General features: G+C 45.7%; 1 protein-coding gene across 5 annotated transcripts in view; it reads left to right on the top strand.

Annotated features, from left to right (window-relative positions):
- The window catches only part of KCNMA1 (potassium calcium-activated channel subfamily M alpha 1), a 661836-nt gene that overhangs the window by 420832 nt on the left and 217359 nt on the right, over positions 1–23645 (top strand). For all 5 annotated transcript variants that reach the window (XM_087824300.1, XM_087824299.1, XM_087824298.1 and 2 more), the window contains exon 6: positions 14304–14379. In XM_087824300.1, the coding sequence (XP_087680426.1) occupies positions 14304–14379 (76 nt within the window). The remainder of the gene's footprint in view (positions 1–14303; positions 14380–23645) is intronic.

Genomic DNA, 23645 nt, shown 5'->3' on the forward strand with positions numbered 1-23645 from the left:
AGTCTGGCTCCAGAGGCCACACCTCTCATGACCACACGGAGGGGCTGTGATGGAGAAGCTGGCATGCCTGCTCCATGAAGACCAGAGGGGATGTGGTTATGGATGCTAGGGGGCCAGGCTGCCCATTAATGATCGGATAGCCCATGAGCAAAGTTCCCATGGGCCTGAGAACTTCGGTAGATTGATCGAGGAGAATTTGCTGAGTATAGCCTTGTGTCAGTCCCTGTGCAGGACCTCGTAAATATTATTTAATCTGGACAGTCATCTGTGAAGTGGTTATTAAAATCTCTGTGACTTATCTTTGAACACTGTTCATTGTTTTTTTGATGAACTTTTAATTATAATGACATTTAATTGATCAATCTCTTTGGGGGAGGGGGTCAGTGCCTTTCATGCCGTAGGAAATCTTCACCTACCCCAATGTCCCCTGTGTTCCTTTTCAGAGGCTTTCTATTTAGCTTTTACATTTAAGGCTGTGATCCATCTCAAATGAGTTCTAACTAGAGTGTTAACTATAGTATTCTCTACAAGGAGAAATAATTTGTTGTCTCTGAAAAGTTCTTCAGATGATTTTAGCTTTGCTGGAGGGCAGTGTGAAGACTGGAAAATTGGTGGGGGCCCAATTAAGGGAAGCCTTGACTATCAATTTACAGAATCCAGATATTTCTCTGCTTATATTTTTTACTATTTTTCCTCTCTCTGTCCCTGCTATATTTTTGTTCACACGCATTGCCTGGGGGAAAGAGGGGATTGGCGGTAATGAGAGGAGATGTTGAGGCAGAGACAAGAGAGTGTGTGTATGTGGGGAGAGGAGCTCTAACAAGAGTGTCCCCTCTCTTCCTCTGGAAAGCCCAGAGTCCCTCCTCCACCTCTGTCCTACATGTAGGATTAGCAGAGGATTTGTGTATTGGGGTTATGCTGGTGGTGGTGGGGGGAACAGGAGGAGTGGAGCCATTCAGTGTTTCTCTCTGTTTGGGTATCATGTGCTGTACGAGTCCTCCCTGTGAATCCTCAATTTTCAGACAGGGTGACTAAAATAAAATTAATAGTCCAGTGGGCCCTAAACTTCAGCCTTCTCCACATTCTATTCTGTATCTCCTGATTAAAGGAATCATAGCCTTTTTTCCTTCCACCCCCCTAAACCATTGGGTTCAGAGGAGCTTATGTGGTAATTTGCAGAGTGAAGCTGAGTGATCAGCCAGTAGGACATAATAGATCAGAGTCCTGCCCCCACCCGCCTCTCTCATGTGCTTCTGCACCTGGTGCCCAGAGCATGCTGGGCTATTGCACGTGAGCTGGAGGGTGCAGGAGGAGAGAGTCTCTGTTAGTCCCACTAGGACGCAGATGCTGATGAGCCACACTGTGCCGGGCAGGAGGACCTGTCTGCAGCGTGGGGCAGAGGGACCCAGGTTCCTCCAGGTCCTTGCAGAGCGCCTGCTCGTGCGAGAAGTGAATTGAAGGGACCCTGGAGCCCAGTCCAGCTCTCTGCCTCCGCCATGATCCCCAGTAAGATTCTGGTCTACCATCACCCGCCCAGCAGCACCAGCACAGAGGTGTCCAGGCCCACCAGGCGTCGCAAAAAGTCTCTGGGCGATTTGTTCCGTGACGGCTACCGGGTGAGGTCCGGGCCCAACGCTCCTGAGGAGGAGCCACAGAACTGCTGGCAGTCCTTGGTGTCTCGCTGCAGGGTTTGTGCTTCTTGGGGTAAGATCCCCCCTAACCCCTGCCCTGATTCCCCCGATATCCTGTATTCCTGGAGGCTACCCTGGAAGGAAGTGGCCTGCCTTTGGGCTGGATATCGGGGCATGTCCAGGGATAGGTGATGGCCTTCTCTGTCCCCTGTGCTTGGGTGGCCCCTGAACTTGGAGGTGCTGGGCCAGGCAGAAACCCTCTCCTTCCTCTTTAGATGAATGTAACTGATCTCCAGGGCCTCTGAATGGTTTTGAGATATTAAAGAATATATCTCAGCAGTTTTGGGGAAAGCTTGGCAAGTGACGGGAGCAGCATCCTTATTTGTTAAGGGGTAACCATGTCCAGTGAGGCACTGCTTTCCCCCCAGTGACAACAGTGCCTTTCAGTTTGCTTTCTCTGTCCTCATGTTGGGCCATGGACAGGTTGCCCAGCCTGACTTGGGTGGTATCATTATTGTCACCCAGCAAAGATCATAAGAGACATCCTCAGGGAAGATTTTGCCTTGTCTCAACTGCTTTCTAGTAGACGCTTGGTTTTATTTGGGCCTCCACAATGTATAGAGGTTTGAAATAAATGGCTTAAATGCACATTTCTGGACCTAAAAGTCCCAATTCTAGTAAGCCTTGTTTCCAGCAAGGTTCGTGGCAGCAGTGGCTTCTTCAGAATGAAGTGTGATTGCTGTGGGAGCGGCTCAGGGCTGTGATGTGCACAGGCACAGCTCCAGCTACGGCTGCACTGTATGATCATGTGCAGCAAAGTCATGTGTCACACTTGACAGGCGAATCCTAGGCAGCCTTTTCCATCAGAGCTGACAGGCAGGGCTTCTTAGGGCTAAAACACCTGCAAGGACTTTGTCTGGAATTTAAATATTCAGGCTTCTTGTCTGTGACCTTAGGCCTGCTGATCGGATAGCTGTCTTTCCTCTCCCTTCACTTCAAGCGCGAGCTGCCTTGTGCTTTGTCACATCCAGCACTGACAAAGGCCAGGGGAGAGACGAGCAGGGGTGGTGGCTTCGTTAAGAGAGAAGAGACTGTTTCCTGAGAAAGACTTGAACAGCTGACTGAAACCACAGGTTTAATTTGTGGTGCAGCTCTCTTTTTTACATTTATTTAGAAGGGTTTTCATTCATTCTTCCTCCATAGCGAGTGTTGCTATGTGCCAGTCACCCCTGTCCTAAGAGGCGATGGGCGCAGTGGTGAGTGGGTGTGGGGCGCCTGTTGCAGCGGAGCTGAGCTCTGCTGAGGGCATCAGGCAGGGTCATCTAAACAAGGAAATAATATTATAGGCAGTAATACATGCTCATTATAGACAGTAATACATGCTCATTATAGACAGTAATACATGCTCATTATAGACAGTAATACATGCTGCAAAGATAATAGGTATGGTGGCCCAGGGGTGATCTCTCTGAGCTATCAGTTCAGCCGGCCTTGCAATGACTTAGGGCAAGACCGTTCCAGAAAAGGATGGAAAGGAAGGCCCTAAGCCGAGAAGGAGCTGGGGGTGCTTGAGGAGCAGACACAGTGTGGAGGGCGTGAGGGCCAGGGGAATAAAGTGAGGCAGGAAGACCAGCTCGGAAACTCCTGGGCAAACTTAGGGGTGACAGTGGCTTGGACCATGGTTCTGGCAGTGGAGAGGGAAAAGATGAGTTATTTCATATACATTGAAGAGGTAAAATCAATAAGGCTTCTTTATTTTAAAAAATGTGTTTCTCTACTTTTTGGGTCCCCTATTCAAATAAAGGCTCTTAAGGCAGGAGCATCACCCCTGTGCCTTCATGTATCGAACAGTGAGTGGGTGGTGCAGACTCACTGCATGTGCATGGCACGTATGGATGAACGAATGAATGAATGGGTCACAATCCCAGTTTGACTATCAACTGATGTATAGTATCTGTCAGACAGGAAGCAGGACTGGAATAAGGTGGGGGACAGATCAGCAGGTCCTGATTCACTGTGGGCTGGGGCTGAGAAACCTGTCAGTGACCAAGCTGGGCATGGAGGTGGGATCCTGCGATGGCAGCTGGCTGCAGGGGACATTCTGGGAACACCCCCCTGTGCTGTCTGTCTCCTGCCATCGGTTAGAGCTCTCAGGCTGCAAGGCCAGATGACCTTGACCTTGTCACACATCACAATAATAATTTCCCTTCAGAATTTGTGTGGGGGTAGAGGGATTGGAAATGACTGAGGTTTATTAGAACCTCTCAGCTTTTGGGATTTAAAGATTAAGGAGTGAAAGGGAATGGAAAACAGCAAATTGGAAAACACTGGCAGGCTTCCCACCACGGGCTGGGATGTGTTTGCTTTTGTTTTCTCAGTCTCCAGTGGGACTTTGCTTGCAGGAATCTCCTGAGTCCTTTCTGTTCTGGGATAATGGGACCCTGAGCAGTGAATGGTTTATCACTTACCTGTGTACCCCTTGGTCTCTGTCAATACGGCAGTTCTGATTCCATCTGAGAAGGAGGTCCCAAATCCCTTCACCTGTCCAGCACCTCTGCTAAAATGTCATGACTTTAATTCTCAGGATGACCCTAACCTGATTACCCAGGTCCCAGGTGCCAAGTTTGACCCTCTGAAGGGACAGAAGTGGCTGGGGGTCCTCCCTGCCTGGAGCTGCTGGTCTCAGGTTACTGAATCTTTGATATGGGCACAGGGCACAGAGCCTGAAGACCTGCACTCAGTCCTGACTTGATAACAACAACAGCCCCAAATTAGGAAAAGAAATAGAAATTTTAATGTATGATAGAAAATTTTAAAAACTAGGGAAAATTAAAGAAATCCAAAAACCCTTTCTCCATAACACACCCACTTTTAACATTTTACGCTTTCCTTCTAGTTTTGTTTTTCATATACCTATATTTTCATAGTTTTCTCTCTAGAGAGAACATGTACTTTATTTCCAAGTTCTTTTTCTTTTCAAAGTCTCCAATTTGCTATTATTGTTATTGTGGTAAAAGACACATAACATGAAATTTTCTATCTTAACCATTTAAAGTGTACAGTTCAGTAGTGTTAAGTACATTCACATGGTTGTTCTCCAGTTTCCTGAACTTTTTCATCTTGCAAATCTGAAGCTCTGTACCATTAACTAACTTCCTCCCCCCACCCCTCAGCCTCTGTAAGCACCATTCTATTTTCTCTTACTAATTTAGCTTAACCTTACAGCATAAGCATTTTCTCATTTTACATTATTTTTCGAACTTGTATAATATCCCATAAAGAAGATGGACTATATTTAAGAAGATTTATTTTTAAAGATTAAGCTGCTTTCTATTTTTCCTGTTTAATGAATAATTTTGCAATAAACATCTTTGTTCCTGTAGTGTTTTTTTCATATTTTGTTTTATTTTCTTAAGCTATATTCCCAGAAATGGTAATTCGATTTATAATGTGGAATTACTTTCTGAAAAATGCTGTATCAATTCACAATTCCACCATCAAACTATAAGACTGTTTCACTGCAGTCATCTCTAGTAAGCAAAACTCAATATATTGCTAGTTAAGTAGAATAAACAGATCGTTACTGCAATTTTGTATAATATGCATTTTATTTATTTCAACCAAGTAAAATAATTTTTAATGATTGTTTACTACTTATTTTTTCTATTCCATGTTGTGCCTGCTTATGATTTTTTTGCCTATTCATGAACTAGTGATATATTTTACATACATGCTTTGACATTACAAATAATTTATCCTAATTATATCATATTTGATTAAATTACTTTTCCACTAGGTTATTATCTTCATTACTTTTTTGACATATAGAATTTTGATATTTTTTATGATGGCTGATCTGATATTTAAAAGTTTTTATGATTCCTTTCACATCTGAGTTTAGAAATCCTGCAGAAGGCTAATAAATATATAATTCCATTTTCTTCAGTTTTTCTATAATATATTATTTATATTTAATTTTAATTCATCTCAATTTAATTTCGGTTATGGTATGAGGTGACTATTTAAATGGATTCCCGTTGTTAATTGTTTCATCATTGCTGCATAATGCTTGTCTCCCTTTCGCTTTATGATCTGACTTTTTTATCGTATATTAAATTCTTCTCTATATAATATAGTTGATGTTGCCTGTCCTTTCGTGGTTTTCTCAGTCTGTTGCTTTGTGGTAAATGTGGCCTATATGATTTCTGCATTTTGGAATTTGGTGAAACTTCTATCTGGCCTATTACATAGTCAGTTTTTGTGACTATTCGATATTGTATTAAAGTTATTACAGACTAGTGTTATAATTTTTAAAATTTTATTTATTTTATTATTTAAAAAATTAATTTAATTAAATTTAATTTTTCCCATCACCATTTATCCCCTCTATAAGCTAGTGTTCCCAGTCTACCGAGTAATATATGTGTTTATCTGTCCGTCCATCCAGATAGGTATCTATGAATTTATCACAAGGAATTAAATGCTATGCAAATATTCTACGTATGTGCTTATATTTTGCCTAGTTCCCGGAAGATGAACATTGGAGTCTCACTGTGATGTGACATTGTCCCGTTTGTTGTTTGCTGCATTCTTGTCAGATTTTGTCGTATATATATCTCAGGTATATTCGTAGGTGTATAATGTCCTTCACTGTTTCATTGTCTTGGTGGGTTGCTCCTTTATCAACATGAAGTATTACTGTTTTTCTTTGATACATTTTCACAGCAGCTGCCACCTTATTTGGTGTCGTCATTGCTCTGTTTGCCTTTTTCGCTGAGCATTTCTCTGGCACATATTTTCATTTCTAACTTTGTTATTTTGCTTTCGTTGTATCTGTTGTATCTCTTACAAACAGCACGCACCTGGAATGCATGATTGCTCTTTGTACACCGCCTCAGAGTCTTTGTCTTTTCATAGACAAGTTTATCCCATTCGGTTTTGTTGTGTTTACTAGTGTACTCTTTTTACTGTTGCAATAGTATTTTCTAATTAATGTGCTTTTTTGCTATTCTTTTTCACAATTCTTTTCCTTTAGTTGGTTGACCATTTTTTTTGTTCATTTTCCCCTTTAGGTGTGGAATTATATAATTCCAAATACATTCTTAAGTTTTGATATACATACTGAAACTTAAAATTTTCTGTTAATGTGAATAATTAACAGTATCTTTCCCTGAAGCAAGACAAGAGCGTTAGCACGTTGTCCATACTCCACTGCCCTCCCTCCTTCCTACCTTCCTTTTCCACGTGGTATCATCTAGAGAGTTTAATTTTAGATCATTGCTGTTATTTATTTTTTTATAATATTTCTCTGACACGTAAACTAATCAGTTACTTTCACCCTTTTCCTACTTTGCTGCTTGTATCTCACTTTGTTTGGATTTATTTTTGGATTAAAATTTTGTCTCTTTAGCCCACTCTTAACCATGATAAATAAATACATCAAGATGGATTAACAAGCTAGATGTTAAAAGGAGAAAAGATACCCTAACCCAATAGTTCCCAAGCTTGGCTGCACATTGGAATCATCTAGGAAGCTATAAAAAATTCTGACACCCAGGTTGCACGCCAAACCAATTAAATCAGAGTATCTGGGGGCGGTGGGCATCAGTGTTGCCTTTTACTCCCCAGGTGATTGCCATGGCAACAAAGACTCAGAGCCACTGCCCTGCAGCCTTGTGTTTTCACAGCGCAGTCTCTGACCAGCAGTGACGTCTTGGAGCTGGTTAGAAATGCAGAGTACTAGGCCCCCTCTCAGAGCCATCATCTGAGTGTCATCACATCTCAGGCGATTCGTATACACATGAAATTTGAAGAGCAGGTCTTTGAAGCAGGTGTAGCAAACTAAGCCCCATAGTCTACTTGTTTGACTAACACTTGACTGGCATACAGCCATACCCATTTGTCTACATATCTTTTACAATGGAGTGGGAAGTTGTGGCACAACCTAAGATATGTACTATCTGCTCATTTACTGAAAAAATTCTGCAATGCTTTTCACCCTCCATGGCTGTTAGAATCACCTCAGAGCGTCAACACTCTCTGCCTGGCAGTAGCCCAGGTCCATTGAGGCTGAAGTGAGACCCAGGTATCGGTAATTCTTGGAGCTTCCCAGGTGATTTAATGTGCAGCCAAGGGTGAGGACCACTGTCCTAAAAGAGAAAAGGTAGATGCCTTAAAAAAATCTGCTTTTATGTTGGAGGCAGCCATTTTTGAATATTGAAAAAAACAAAACAGTGATGAAACGACATATATTTGACCATATAATAAACTTAGAATTCTAAAAGGAAAACTCACTGTAAGTAAACTTTTAGACTTAGGGAAAAAAACTAAGCAAAATTAAACTGTGGGAGATAACGTATAACGTATAATATCCTCATTATAAAAGAGCTTAAATATATTAATAAGAAAAGATGAACACACAGGTAAACTGTCAAAGGCCAATTTATTTAAGGAACAAAATAAAATGACTTAATAATTATATGAAAAATAATTAACTTTATTAACATAGAAAAGCAGAATAAAATATAGCGATGCACCCGTATTTGGAGCTTATCGAACTGGGGCTCTTACATTCCCCCTGTCCGCGCCCCCCCCCCCAATACTTAATACAGTGGGGATGTTGGCAAAGGCATTTATATGCTGATAGAAATTGTTGGGAGAGTTTGCAAGATGACCACAGCGCTGAACGTGCTTGATGCTTGAAAGCTGGCCAATGTCTGTGCCAGGGCAGAGATCATAAGCTTGGGCTTGTGGAGTTAGACAAATTTGGGTTGAAATCTGGCTCTGTTGCTTACAAATTGTATGCTGGACACTCTAGCCTGTTTATCCTTAACTATCTCCTTCTGTTTTATGGATTAAATAAGATACAGTTAAAAGTTTGGGCATGTGGGGAGTAATTAAAAATAGTAGACTTCAGTAGTACTTGATTGTCGACATCATCATTTCACCAATAATTTAAAATAACAATTGCACTATATAGTGTGTGTGTTTCTATTTGTCTTGTTGGCTTTTCTGCGGGGCTGTATACAACCCTATGCTGTTTTAATTAGCTTCCTATGATGACATTACCATTTATTGAGCACCACCAGTGTGCCCACATGTATTATCAGAACACTTAGTTCTGTGGTCTCCGGTCTCCAGGGCAGGTTTTAACGGCCATCTGTGTCAGTGAGAGAAGGCAACTAGGTACTGAGCCCCAGCTGCACCAGAGGCCTCAGCCCGTCCCACGGAGATCTCTGCAGCTAGATGGCCCTTCAGAGTTGTCCTAAGTTGAGGCAAGGCAGCAGGCCTTTGTCCCCACATCTACCAGTTTGGGAGGCCGCCTCTGGCAGGGGCATAACCTTGGGTGAAGCCACTCTTTAGGAGCTGGGATGAATAAAGATCCCTGAAGACTGGATCTGGATTGCACCCCGCATCTGCCACAGCTCCTCTGTGTTACTCGTGTAGTATAGTCGTGCATATGAGATGAGATGCTGGTGTTTTATTTAGGATTCTTAGACTTAGTCCTTCGTGTAATGAAGGTGCCTTTTTTTAAATGTGTAGGCTATCTGTGTTCAGCTAATGCCAGCTTTCTAAACGAATATAGAGTACAGAAAAAGAGAAAAATCTATTTTTATCACTGTATAATAAAAATTGACTATGGAATCAAAGACTATGTAGGGAGGTTTACTATTTCTTGACTGTTTGAAAGCACTCACTTGTAAAACCATCTGGGCCTGGTACCTTTGTGGGGGCACAATTCATGTTTTTTGGTACACACACATGTTGTTCACAACTCTGTTACAGCCATTTTCTCTCCCTAGAAAGTAATTTTATTTCAGAGATTTTGACTTATATGGGATACATAATAAGAATGCAGTAGTATAAAGCCGAGAAGATGAATAATTTGTTACTTACATCGACCATCCTACCCCCTCTTCTCTTAGCCTCGCTTATCGAATCTGAGCTGCTGTCCCTTCTCCTCGGCGCCCTCTCTGAGTGCAGCAGAGTGACCAGCGGTCAAGGCTCTTCCTTGGTTGGGTTGCTCTTTTATTTTCTAAGAACATCAGCCCTGACCTCAGAGCCCGTGGCTTTCCCCTTCAGGAAGCAGTGCATAGTTCCGAATGCAGTGTGTAGCCTTGAGACCTCTGCCGTCTAATTCATTCTCAAGTCAGATTTATTCTTCAGTTCAAGCTGGGATTTATTGAGCATCCACCTTACTGCCAGGCACTATTTTAGGCATATGAGCCACAGCCATGGACAGGACGTCAGCCCCTCCCCTCGTAGAGCTGATGCTGTGGCCACGTGGAAAGAAAGCAGGTGCATGGGGCTTCTGCTGAAGAGCAAAGACAATCAGGCAAGAGAAGTGAAGAGCTGGGGTGTTGCCGGAGGAAATGGGGTCCTCTGCGGTGTCTCGGAAAAAGAACTTCAGGGACACCCATGTAGGAGGAGTTTAGCGATAGCAGCAAGATTTATTAGAGCAAAAAGTGACAAGTGACAGCACACTCTCGGAGAGGCGGAGAGCGCGGGCAGGCTGTGGGCAGCAGCTGCCCTGAAGGCCTTGCTAAGCCTCCATGTGTTTCCCTGGGTTTGGGAAAGAGCAGGCTTTCTTTCCAACTGCCGGTATGTCTCCTGGCCTGTCCCGGGCCTGTGCCGGTGCCCTTCCCCAGTCAGCCTCTTTCCTGGGTTTTCTAGGGGCTGAGCCCTTATCCAACCATCCTTCTTCCAGGCTTTTCCAGGCTAGTGCCTGCTGTCTTCTATGGTCATCATTTATAGCTTCTACTGTGCATACGCTTTGTAACAGGGATTTCCCCTCACCACTTCCCTCTTCCCCCATTAATCCAGCAGAAAGAGGCCATTTACTCCCCCCTCCTCCCACCGCCATGGCTGTAAAGCTGTCTGCCCTGCCTGGTTGGCTAGACAGGATGTTGTCCTGTTGTCCAGAAGGATGCTGGTTACTCCCTGGGGTGACTGTGAAGCTGCTGGTTCCTGACTTTGTCAGGCTTAGTTTGCTCCTTTCTCTTTCCTTAATAACTGTCTACTCTGACGGGGGTGAGTGAGGGGAGAGTTCCAGTTTTGGATAGAGTAACCAGGAAGGCCTCACTGAGATAGTGACACTGAGGAAACACCTGGAAGAAGTGGTAGGGGGCGTGCATCATATGGACATCTGGGCAAGAGTGTCCAGGCGCAGAGGACAGCGTGTGCAAGGGCCCTGAGGCAGGAGCATGCCTGCACAGTCAAGGGTCACTGAAGAGGACAGCCAGACCAGAGGGCAAGCAGTAGGAGGAGGGGAAGGAGCCAAGAGGAAATGGGAGTGGCCTTGCTTGAGGTCCCTGAAGGACTTTGACTTTGGCTTTGACTTTGTGTGAAATGGGGGCATTAGAGGACTTTGAGCAGAGGAGTGACGTGATCCATTTTACCTTTTAACAGGCCCGCTCTGGCTGCTGTGCTGAGAATAGGCCACAGGGCAGAAAGCAATTAGGGAGCTGTTGTCAACTGTGGCCTGAAAGATACATGCTTCAGGCCACCATTTTTCCTGATAGTCTGGCTTGATCTAAGGATAAAACATCAACTGTTTTTTTTAACCCCTGTAGAACTTTGTTAACTCATTTGTGTTCATGAAACCCAATGCCATGGAAATGGCCAGCACGGGTCATCAAATAAACAGCCTGCACTCGTTCTGTCCTGCTTCCCCCGGGCCCCTTTGCAGGGACATTTCTCTCGGTTTCCGCCCCAAGAGCCAGCTTGTTTTTCTCTTTTATACATTATTCATCTTATTGTGTCTCCCTGCTTGCTTTTGTTGGCAAACTGCTCAGAGCTAGGCTACAGCTTCCCTCTGGCACAGGTACAGGACCGTGTGGCTGATGCATCCATTTTTCCCATCCTTGTTTTCACACACCTCAGTGAAAAGAAAAGCTTTCATTCTCTTATTTTTGTGAGTCACTTTAAAGAGTGGCAAGCTCCCAACAAACAACAGAGGAAGCAAACACATCGCTTAAAGTAAGAAGACAGAAATCCAGTTAGAAGTTTAGATCATTTGTATTCTGTTTTTGTTTTCATAAATGAAAAAATATAAAGGGTGCCCCCCAAAAATATATCACACTTTGAATAATTATTAATTCCAATGGGTTAAATCTGAAAAGAAAGAAACATCAATTGAGCTATCAGCTGCATATACATATTTTGGGACACCGTATGTACATGCACACACAGATTTTCAGAATGAAACCACCTGTGGCTAATACATTACTAAAGAATCCTTGTGTCTTTGACTGGTTTCACCATGACCAGTCTTTCTCTTCCCCAAATTTCTAAATTTATTATTCTGTGTCCCAGCAGCATGGGACCATGGTGCTGGGGTGAGGTCAGCCACCTAGGTTGGGCTAGATGCTCAGGACCACTGTAGAATTTGACAAAAATACACTTTCCAGCTCCTGCTACGCATTCTGGGTGAATAGGGCTTGCAAACTTCTTTGAAAATGCTTTCTCACAAGCTATATATTTTCTGAGACCCTGGCTATTTGAAAAAATCTTTTTTGTTGCCTTTACTGCTGAGCAACTACTTGGCTGGATGTACAAATCTGGGGCCTGACTCTCCTTGTCCTAAAATTCTGAGTGCTGCTCGATCGCCATTTAAAACTTACTGCTACATGATGCGATCTTAGATGCATTAATGGTAACCCTCTCCCCACCCTGACACTTTATTTTTAAATTTAATACTTGATATTTACAGGGGGGGAAATCACGTACTTCACAGCATTGGTTTCTAAGAGCTGGCCACCGTCCGTTTTACCTGTTAATCACGAGTCATTTTTTCATGTCTAGAAAGTTCATTCCTGTTACGTCCTGGCCGTACGTGTGATCTCGCCTGTACTTCCCTTTGGAGGCATTTTACTCACAGGCTGCATCTCTGTGGTCTTCTCCCCATCTCTCTTTTCTTAAACTTCCTGTTTTTTCCCATCCTTTTCCTTATTTTCCGTTTTCTGAGATGCCTGCTCGGTTTTGTCCGCTGCATCAGGTCCGTTTTCAGCAGTTAAACCTTTCATCAGCTTCGTTAGGACTCTGTTTTGGACTCTCAAGTCTTTTCATTTCATTAACATCCCCTCTCATCTGTACTGTCTCCTTTAAGAAAAGTAATATAAACAGCATTTAAAATAGAAGGGGAATGTTTTCGGAAAAAAAACTTTTGTTCATGAAGGTAAAATCTTATTCAAGATGAGAACTTTTCTTTGTGAGCCATTAACCCTTTTTCCCTCTTGTGCACTGGGAACCCCTTTACCCCCTGGGCTTTAAATTATCTTTTCCTGGGTACCTTACGTCTGAACAAGGAGCACTCCTACTGGGCCCAGTGTAAAGCTGTTTAGGGGAAACTGTGGACCTGCCTGCTTTCCTTGATTCATCCTGGGTGTCTGGTGACTCACCACTGCTTCTTCCCACCACTGTGCCTTAGACGCCCCCTTACTGCCTCACACATGGGGGCAGAAAAAGCCTTGCCACTGTCAACAACTTAGCCGACTCGGCGCTCAGCAGCACACAGCATGTGGGGCACTGAATGAAATGCTTTAGAGGAATCTGCAAAAGAAAATCCCCTCGGGAGAGGGTGTGACATTGAATGTGTCTCAAAGCTGTGGCCATGAGTAAGCCCGTCTCTTGCATGACAGCCAAGCATTAAAACCCACGCGGGACTCAGAATGTTTCTGACTCACGAATTAGATCTCAGCAGAAATATATTTTGCCCTTGGATATTTTTTCTGTCTGTTAATCCTCACCTGAGGATATTTTTTCCATTGATTTTTAGAGAGAATAGAAGGGAAAGAGGGAGGGAGAGAGAGATTGATGTGAGAGAGACACATCGATTGGCTGCCTCCCACACAACCCCTGACCGGGCCCCGGGATCAAACCTGCAACCCAGGTAGGTGCCCTTGACCAGGAATCAAACCCATGACCCTTTGGTGCGAGGGCCGATGCTCCATCTACTGAGCCACGCTGCCAGCCCTGCCCTTGGCTATTAAAACACAACAATAATGTGAATTTTCTTTCATCCTTGATTGTGTATCCTTCCGTCTCCCTCTCTCTCCTACCACTTAGAACCACTGGCTCTTTTTCTCCATCCAAGAGGGGGTGCTGATTTAGAAAGGAGAAACATTATTTTTACACTTCGAAGAAATGGAATTATCAGTGTTGAATCCTGAAGTTACGGGGTGTGAGACCCTAGAAAACAGATAATGCCGTGGGCCGTATTCTTCACTGTATCGGGACTGAAGATGAAGATTTTAGAGAATCCATCAAAGACGTGTTATCCCGTTTGTTCCTAATCTGCTCTTAGCAGAAGGGTTACGAGGGTTACGCTGAGCTACTCCCAGTAATTTTCAGAGACGAAATCCTCTCGGGCAACAAGGAAACTTGGAAACTGCTTCAGATCAGAGGTGGACACGTGAGAGACCCCGCTAACCGGGCTCTCCCCCCCAAACCCTCCTTCACAGTGGCTCCAAACAGCCCCCCTTAATGAGAGCCCGTTAGCAGCTGAGAATAAACCAGCCAAGAATCAGGGTGAAGGACTGTGTCCAAGGTGCGCAGAGCCGAATCTTCTGCAAGAGCTTCAGCTCCTGTCGCCCCTGGCAGCTGTAAGTCACACGGTGCGGACGTGAACCCTGCGCACTGAAAATAACGTGCCTCTTTCATTTCTCTCTCCAGGTTTGAGATTTTTACGAGCTCTCAGACTGATCCAGTTTTCAGAAATCTTGCAGTTTCTGAATATCCTTAAAACAAGGTAAGACGCTCTTTCTCCTGTTCTTTCCTCACTTGGTCCCCAAGGCCAAGCTGTAGCTTTCAGGTGTGTTTCCCTTCATCACAAAAAGTTACCCAGAGTCTGGAGAAATCCCGGAGTAGGGTTCGGGTTGCTCTTTTCGGCAGGGCTGGGGACTCCAGGGTGAAGAGAGAGAAACAGCTGTGCTTGTGTCCCCAGTTTGGGGGACTGTGCGGGTGGCTTGGAAATCAGGAAATGAGCCCGGCGTCGCGGGGAGAGGTGCGCGGCGGATGAGGGATACATCTGCTCATTGATTCGGAAGTCCTTGCTCCCAGTGCTAAATCACCCCTTTATTACATCACTAAATAAGAAATTGAACCCGGCCGTAAAAGCAATAGAAGCAATGCTTTTTGAGAGGCAATCACAAACCTCATATGGCAAACAGAAAATCATTTCATTTCGAAGTACAGTTTAGATGTTCATTTTATAGCCAGTGCAGCCCCTGGGGCTGGCTCTGGGAATTGCCTCTTGGGGAAACCTGAAAACCTCCTGCTGAATGCGCCGTGGCTGCTCCTGTTGACGGTGTTATGATCTGGAAAACTCTACTGGACCAGGAGGAAAAGTCCCCTGGAGGTCCCTTTCCCAATGACCCGTGGGTTCCCGGAGCTGGCCTGAACCCAGGGCTGTCTTGATGAATAAACTAATAAAAGAAGTTAGACGCGCTCTAATGGAGAGTGAGGGCCATACATTTCCCGTATAGGAAATTACCCTCTAAGAAGCTCACTACTAATGTTCCATTTCCTCAGCGTGTTTGATAAATGATTAAAAACAGGGCCCCTCCGCTGTGTGATGTATAATTAACACACCTGCATTTGGGAGGGGGGCTTGGATTTAGCACCGTTTTCCCAGTAACTGAGGCTGGGACTCAGCTTCCCGAATCTGTCTCGTCCAACAAATGTGTCAGGCTATTGGCTTTCTTCTTTGGGTCTTAGTGGTTTTGTTTGTTTATTTTGGTTTAAGTCCAAATTGGTTTCCCCTCCCTACCCATTCATCTATGTGAGTGTGAGGTAAATTCACTTTCTATCAACCAAGTTAGAGAGAGAGGGGATGTCTAATGCTGGAGACGTCTTCTGTAGTCTGTCCCTCCACCCTCCACTTCATACCCTGGGGCAGGGCGAGGATTTATCAGCCTCTAGTTAATAGTATGTAACATTATCGAGTAAGAGTGAATATTGTTAATCTTCGTAATTCCTCTGAGCAGCAGTGACCTGGCTTTCCACCGTCCTATGGCTCTTCTGTACAGTGGACACTTATGACTCTTGAAATTAAAGTGATCAACAACTCAAGCAGTCCCCCATGTTTCCTATACTGTATTTGCTCCACTAGACTGTATTTTTAGGGCAGAATCAGTGCCGATCACAGGCCGTGTGCAGGAGACAGTTGTGTTTTCTGGTGGGGACGGTGGTATGTGGAGCCACCATGCTCTCTAACATGGCCTGGTGCCTGCCTCATCTTGTTTCCTGATTAATTCATAGACTTGGGAGATTTTCACTCTCTGATGCCAGCATTTTAAGAAGGTGCCATTACTGTCCTTGTACCCCATGTGGTTCCTTTTCTGGACTTGGGAGACTGATGAGCCCTCTGGATAAAGTATTTCCTTCTGGACTTTTGCCCAGAGGCTGCCCCCACCCCACTTCCCATTCGTTAGAACAGGCTCCTTTCCTTTGGCTGTAGGCAGTAGGTTAGCATCCCTGGTGAACCGTCAGCCTGATAACTGGACACCTACGGGTGGTTCATTCTCCCGGCGCCGAGGGGAGAGAGTGAGACGGTCGGCTGGGGAGAGGGCTGGCTATAGATCTGGACAGAGTGGCCCCAGAGAGGGGTCATGGGGGGTCGGCCATCCTGAGCCCAAATCAGCATTTTCCAGAATCCCCTTCCTCACTTCCCACTGAATGAAATTCCTTCTGCTGTCAGAGGTGCTTGTCATCATAACCCCACAACTTGATTGTTCCAGTTCCTGGGCTTCTGTCACAGCCAGGTGACGGAGTCATTTCAGTAAGTCTGAATCCAGCACCCGTTTGTGCGTGCAGCAGGGTCGGGGGGAGGCTAGAGTCCCCCGTCGGAAAGCTCAGGGGGGAGGCCGCTGTGGTTGGTGCTGAGATACAGGAGCACCCAGAGGTGTGAAGCCCGCGGGATAGTAAGTAAGTTGGGCTTCGCACGACTGTGGGGCAGTCAAGGGTCCTTTCAAGGCAAAGGCATGTCTCAGCGAAGCCTTGCAGAAAGCCAGGTGCCATCCTGGTGGGGCTGGAGAATGGGCATGTGAGAAGTAAGGAGGGTGGGCTGACTGCCAGTCAAGGAAGCTGCAGAAAGTGAGAGAACACGGTCCTTGGGGGAGCTTGGAGGAATTCTGGGCTCCCAGAGACTGGGGCTTCTGTGGTGGAAATAAGAAAGCAGAGCTTAGGAGGCCAGGCCAAGGCCTGATCACCAGGCACAGACTGAAACTTCATTTAATCATAAGAACTCCTGGGACTTGAGGACAACCCTCTGGGCTTATTCTCTCTCCCAGTGCCCAACAAACCTGGCTCCTTGTTTCCGTGTGCCCCGAGCACAGATCTCCCAGAGAAGTGGAAGCCTTGGCTTTGTAGGGCTGTGGACTTTGATCCATTAATTGGTGACACCTCTCTACTCTGCTGCTTCATGGGGACCTTCCAGGAGGGGAGTAGAGGCCCATAATCATCTTTAGGGGCACTTTGTCTGCCTATTTCTTGTGGTAGATCCCAGCCAATCTGTGGCATTAGGTAGGGATGGGGACATCGCAAATGTGATTTGAAATAATGATTTGAAATTGCTGTTTCATTTTCTGTTCTTTGGGTGCCTTGCTTGGCCAAGAGCTAGAAGAAGCCGAGCAGAGAACTAATGTTGAGTGGGGCAGGAAAGAGAGAGAGAATGTTAAAAGGGTAGCAGAATCTGGCCAGTGTGGTTCAGTGGTCGAGCATCGACCTGTGATCCAGGAGGTTGCGGTTTGATTCCCAGTCAGGGCACATGCCTGAGTTGTGGGCTCGATCCCCAGTCTGGCGTGCAGGAGGCAGCCGATCAGTGACTCTCTCTCATTATTGATGTTTCCATCTCTCTCCCCGTCCTCTCTCTGAAACCAATAAAGACATTTAAAAATAAATAAAAGGGTAGCAGAGGAAACCAGAGTGAACAGGATGACCCAGAAAACACACACACAACATAGATGAAAGAAACAGATCCCAGTTATGTGACAGCGTCAGGGCCATCCCCCAAATTACCAGCTTATAGAAGAACCTGAAATGCCCTGTGAACTGAAAAGGGCCTACTGAAGGGGACATGGGGCGTGTCCATGTCACCAGCCTGGCGAGCAGACTCAGGTGTGACGACACTCAGGCTGCAGTTTGAGCTCAGCCAGCAGCTCTGGTCGAGGCTGCCCCCGCACCTCAGTTAGTGCAGTAGATACTGATGATTAACACAGGGATCACACTGCAAATAATGATTTTCTCCAAAGGAAACCCAGGAGAAAATCAAGACAAATTGTTTGACTTAACAGCCTTACCGAGGTTCAGCGTCCCCAAATCAATTGTATCCTGTACGTCAACAACAAGCATGTATATAGTGTAATTGTAAAGGTTATATTTAAAATCAAAACAAAACTATGTAAGTATCATAAATAAATTTATCATTCGTGCTGCAGACTTTATGGAAAAAATTATACATTTAAAAAACCCAGACGTCTCATATCTATTATTTGTTGCTCGGTGATTAGTGACCCTAAAACTCAGTGACCCAGGATAACTATCACTTTTTAAAGACTTCTGCTGATTCTCTGGTCAGCTGGGCAGGTCCAGGCCGGCTTGACTGGTGTTTATCCTGTGGTCGGCCAAGGGCTGCGTGGTCAGAAAAACTCTTCTCTGACCTGGGCCTCGCCTTGCAAATGAAAGTCAGGATTTCAAGGCCTGCATCATATACTTGAAGTAAAAGAGTCTTTGTTCTGGGGGGCTATGTCCCCTCATTGGCACTCCCTGCCGCTCTTTCCACAGCCAAGGATGTGCTGCAAACGGCTGACTGAGGGCGAGGGAAAGAACAGATGGAAGAAGGCATGGGAAGACAGCGATGCTTTAATGCTTGAGAATATCCCATTGCAGTTGTAACATAGCACGAGTTATTTAATAGTCACACACTCACTAAAAAACTCCGCAACCCCTTAATACAGGTATCAACAGGTGAGCAAGGCTCAACCCAGGGCATCCAGGGAACCTCCCACAGGACAGTATGTAGATAGGGGAACCTAGTCCCCCGCGTTGGGGAAGTGCCTAAGAATAGAGCGGGAGCGCGCACACACACAACATGGGTCGCCTAGCAATTATTTTTTTAATTTTTATTTATTGATTTTAGAGAGAGAAACATACATTTATTGTTCCACTTATTTATGCATTCATTGGTTGATTCTTTTAAGCGCCCTGACGGGATTGAACCCACAACCTTGGTGCATCGGGACTATGCTCTAACCAACTGAGCTACTTGGCTAGGGCTCACCTAGCAATTTTTAAAAGAAGGAAAGCTGCCTGTTCCCTCTAAGTGATATAAGCTCATTGTAAATGTCTCAACAATATAGAGAAACATAAAGGATAAAGTAAAATTTCCCCAACGCCAGCAGTGGTTGAGGGAATAGTACTAACATCCTACCCTATCACTTTTATTTCCCACATAGCGTTCCATGATATGTATGTACCATCATTTACCTAAAAATACATTTTGGGGGGGATATTTTGGGAACTGAAATCACTGTACTACATATATGACCTCAGAAATAGCTCCACGGTTAAGGTCTTAAAAAAAGAGTATTCGCTAGGGAGAGTCTAAGGGCCTGTGCAGGTAGCAACCAAATCGTGAATGTCATGGATTTCACAGAGCAGGAGAGAGTTGTTGGACAGTCTTAAGCAGAAGAATGTGATCAGATTTACATTTTAGGGAGATCCACCGTTCCACCAGTTGTATAAAGAGAGGGTTTGAAGCACCTAAGACCACAGAGGAAGAGACCAGTCTGGGAGCAGTTGTCCAGGCAAGAGTGTTAGGGACTGGCCTTAGGCAGGCAAGTCGGGCGGAGCAGGGGACAGGGATCTAGAGATGTCGAAGCGGTGGAAGTGACGGAACTTGACTTTGCTTCATTCCACGTTCAGAGCATTCGTCGGAGTGGTACCGTCCAGTGGGCTTTTCAGGGGTGGGCATTTTACTCTGTCCAGCAAAGGTAACAATAAAACAAAATAAGGGCATTGGCACCTGGCTGTGCCCTCAGCCAGAAATAGAGAGGAAGATAGTGGACAGGCAGAACAGGGACAAATATGTACTTTTTAATGGAAATTGGATGGCATTTTCATTGTTAACCAAAACACATCTTATTAAATACACTGAGGGTAGAGATGGTCCCAGACAGCTCTGGGTTTGCAGCTATAATCTCGGAAAGAAACAGACTGTTCTCCAGTGTCTGTGGATACCCAGTGTCCACAGAGTCCTGGAAAAGGCCCCTGATCCACAGGAACAGAGAGGTCTCTCGTGCCTGCCCTGATGATTCGCAGCATCCACCGATGTGCATTTCTCTAATGGCTAGTGAGAACTCGTGAGACCCAGAAATGACCATGGAAACCCAGAAGCAGAATTTCCTTAGATGAATTAGGTTCTCATGATAAAGTCACAATCCACCCCTCCCTCAGGGCATGGGGAGTGGGCTAGGATCTGAATAGTGCCAATCATTCTAACCTTTGGGAGAGTCGTGTTTGGTTCAGACCCGGGGCTTGGCCATAAAGTTTATGACTGTCTCCAGTGCCTCATTTGCCACGCCGAGCACACAACCCCATCTCTGCTACCCACCCTCCTTCCAAGGAGCCCTGTGCAACCTGGTGAGGTTCTAGTTTCAGAGTATGGACAGTGTCCACCAAGAGTTAATCTTGCATCTTTTGCTTCTAGATGATTGCCTGGTTGTGGAGTTTAATTTGGAAAACAAATTCCTAAGACCAGGGACCTGTAATGATGCTGATACCATAAAAATAATCACATTTCAGTGCTGAATATGGACTCTTCAGCAGCAATGATTAAATACTCTACGAGCAGCGAGAGCTCCCTTAAGCACTATTAATATTAAGGTGACTAATCACTTAAAGATTAATTATCACCGTATTTAGGTCATTTTTTCCAAAGCACCAAGAGGCTCAGAGACTCTAATAGTTTTGATACTTCAAGAGGCTGCACAAGGTTCTTGGTGGGACGTTGCTTTGTTCGGGCCTTAAGGGTCTGGGGGTCAGGGAGTGAATCAACTTGGTACTTAATTATCATCTGAGAAAATGGACTGTACCTGCTTCCCTTTGCCTTTGGCTACCTGTTCTTCTGTATTTCTCACTCTCCGCTGTTGGAGTGCACCCTAGAGGGCTCTCCAGGCAGAGGTGGGGGTGGTTCTCCTCTGGTTTGGCTTCCCATTGAGGAACTGAATGGGACAGGGCATGGTGGTGATCTGGTTGCTACAGTGTTCAGCTCACCGATTGCCAGAGTTGCTTCACTTGATGTGGCTTGTTGGGTAAATGCCTTTTATCTAGTTGCCTTATTTCCACTGTGCAGATATCTGGGGGGAGGAGGGTTGTTTTTCTAGAGAGAAAAGGCTCGGCAAGGCCAGCGAGTAGCCTCTGGGGCTGGCCGGCTGCTCTAGGGAACAGAAATACTGCTAGAGTTACAGCATCTCCCAGTTCTAAGGAGGCTCAGGTGGGAGGTTTTAAACATTGCTATGGCCAGTCCCTGATCTTCATTCATATCTACAGCAACTTCTTAGAGGTGCGGCAGGACCCATGGTAGCTAGTGTCTGGAAGAAGGGACAAAGGCCAGGCTTTGGTGGATCTGTGCCTGATTCTTACGGGAACTCCTAGGGCCCCGGAATGAACTGGTCAGCACAGTAGGGGGTGGAACAGGATATGCCGTCCTTCCTCAGATGGAGACAGTCCCAGACCTGCTTTAAAGACCTGATCAATTTGGGGTTCTCTGAGAGCACTTTGGATATCAACTCTCTATCGTAGGCAAATGGCTTTTAATTATAAGTGACAGAGTCCACCTCGAACTAGCCTTGGGTGACTGTGGGTCCAAGAGGAAGCTGGGCATGTCCGACTGAGGGGTTCCGATTCTCTTGTCAGGGTCCTGCCTCTCTCTCCATGTCTTTCTGATTTCATTCCCAGGCAGGCTTTCTCCAGGGCAGGTGGCCCTCTAGAGCTTCAGGCTTATGTTTTTTGTACCCAAAAGTCAGAAAGAGAACGATTCTCTCCCACTTAGTTTCTGAAAATGCCTCTAAAAATTTCTCCCTCACAGTTCTTTAGAGCTGGGAGTTCCTCCGTCGGTCAACCTGGCTCTGGCCACTCAAGTAGAAGGGCCGGTGGGACCTTTGATTGACACCCAGTCCACCCGCAGGGCTGCCTGGAGGAAGAGATGTGAGGCAAAGCCAAGAGCCATAGAAGCAGAGGTCCACGTGCCTTTGCTGCACCGCCCCTCCAAGTTATTTAGGTCAGCAGGCTTTGGGCCAGGCAGCCCTAGGTTTGAATATTGACCCCACCGCTTACTAACCATGCTTCCTCGGGCAAGCTGCTTAAGCTCAGCAAACATCACCTTCCTTATTGGGGCAGCAGGAACAATGCTAGTACCTGTCTCAAAGGGAAATAGCTGAGGATAATGAAGGTGTCAGCTCAGGGCCCATAGTAGGGGCTCAATAAACACTGGCCATGATTATAGACTAATGGCCTGGCAACTCTGGGGATGACCAGGAAAGACACAGCGAGCTTCTTTGTTGTTTTTCTAGTCTGGTTTCGAACCATGAAGGAGTTGTTGCAACACTTCAAAAAAATCTGTTCTCACCCGTAAAAGTAAAAATATCTACTTACTCTCTCCTTGAACTGTCGGAACCAACTCTAGGAAGCTAAGACCACGGCTTGCCCTGCTCAGTCATGTAGAGGAACAAAGGCAGAAGGAAGAGGAGAGCTGGGCACTGGTGTCCTCCCCGTCCTGGAACCACTGACCCGGACCCCACTGCAGCTCCTCCTCTACCCCGGCTTCCCGTGGACCACAGCCCATCCCACGTTCCTCCACGTGGGGCCCCAGGATAGACTCGGTCATCAGAACCTTCCTCTCCATTCCTTTCCGTGGCAGTTCTAGAGGTTAATCAATATGTAGAGATAGTCTCGCTCCCCCTTGGGGCAGGACCCTCAACCCTTTCTCGTATCCTATGCGCAGAGTGTTGGGGGCACAGCCTGGTCAGCAGTCAGGAAGACCTTGTGATGGACGGTTGGTTTGTAGTGTGGCCAAGAGGACAGGCCCTGCAGCGGCACTGCCTGGGCCCAGATTCCAACTCTGCCACGTGCAGTGTGAACCTGGGTCGTCTCCTAATCTCTGGGTGACCTCACAGAGTCATTATGAAGGTTAGATGAGTTAATGTATGTGAAGCTCTTTCTAATGCATTAGAACGGTGGGGCTCATAATAAAAGTGTTAGCCATTACTGTTCCTATTACTATTATCTTAAACTTTTAGAATTTAAATCGTTGGTTTCCCTTAAGAGAGAGGTGAGAGGAGGGAGAGGTCAATCCATCAAGCATGATGGGCTGGACCACCCTGTGGGTGGTGTTGACCACTATAGAGAGGCGGAAAAAGATAAAGGATAGAGTTCTTTCCTGCAAGGTTAGGTATATGAGTTAAACAGCCATCTAAACCGATATTACAAAAGAAGTCTTAAGACAGTGGGATCAATGACCAAAGAGTGGCTGGAGGTAAGAGCACAGAGGAGGAGCCACTTTGTATTGCAGGGGAAGGTGGGGATTGAACCAGGCTTTGAAGAGAAGACTTGGATAGATGGGAAGGGCGTTCCACCTGAGTAATAGACAGAGACATAGTAAGTAGGTCTGGCTGTGATGAACCTTCTAAGAGTTTATGTAGAAGAATAGCAGGAGAGCCTAGCGCTTCAGACAGTGCTGGAGACGGAAGGAGAGCGTTTGGACAAACATTTCACTCAGCAGAGAGCCTTTGGACAGGGAAGTGACCTGCTGACAGCAGCAGCCAAGGAGCTCAGCCCAAGTGGGAGTGAAAGGGTGACACTTAGTGGGAGGACTGCAGAGGAAGAGACCAGTTCACTCAGCACATATTCATAGAAGCCCTACTGTGCGCCAGGGACTCACTGCTCCTGGGACCCAGGCAGACAAGGCTCCTCCTCTCAGCGAGCTTAAAGTTGAGTGGGTTCCAGTTGATCCACTCA

The sequence above is a fragment of the Miniopterus natalensis genome, chromosome 14, assembly GCF_054644295.1.
Source record: "Miniopterus natalensis isolate mMinNat1 chromosome 14, mMinNat1.hap1, whole genome shotgun sequence".
Taxonomy (NCBI): Eukaryota; Metazoa; Chordata; class Mammalia; order Chiroptera; family Miniopteridae; genus Miniopterus; species Miniopterus natalensis.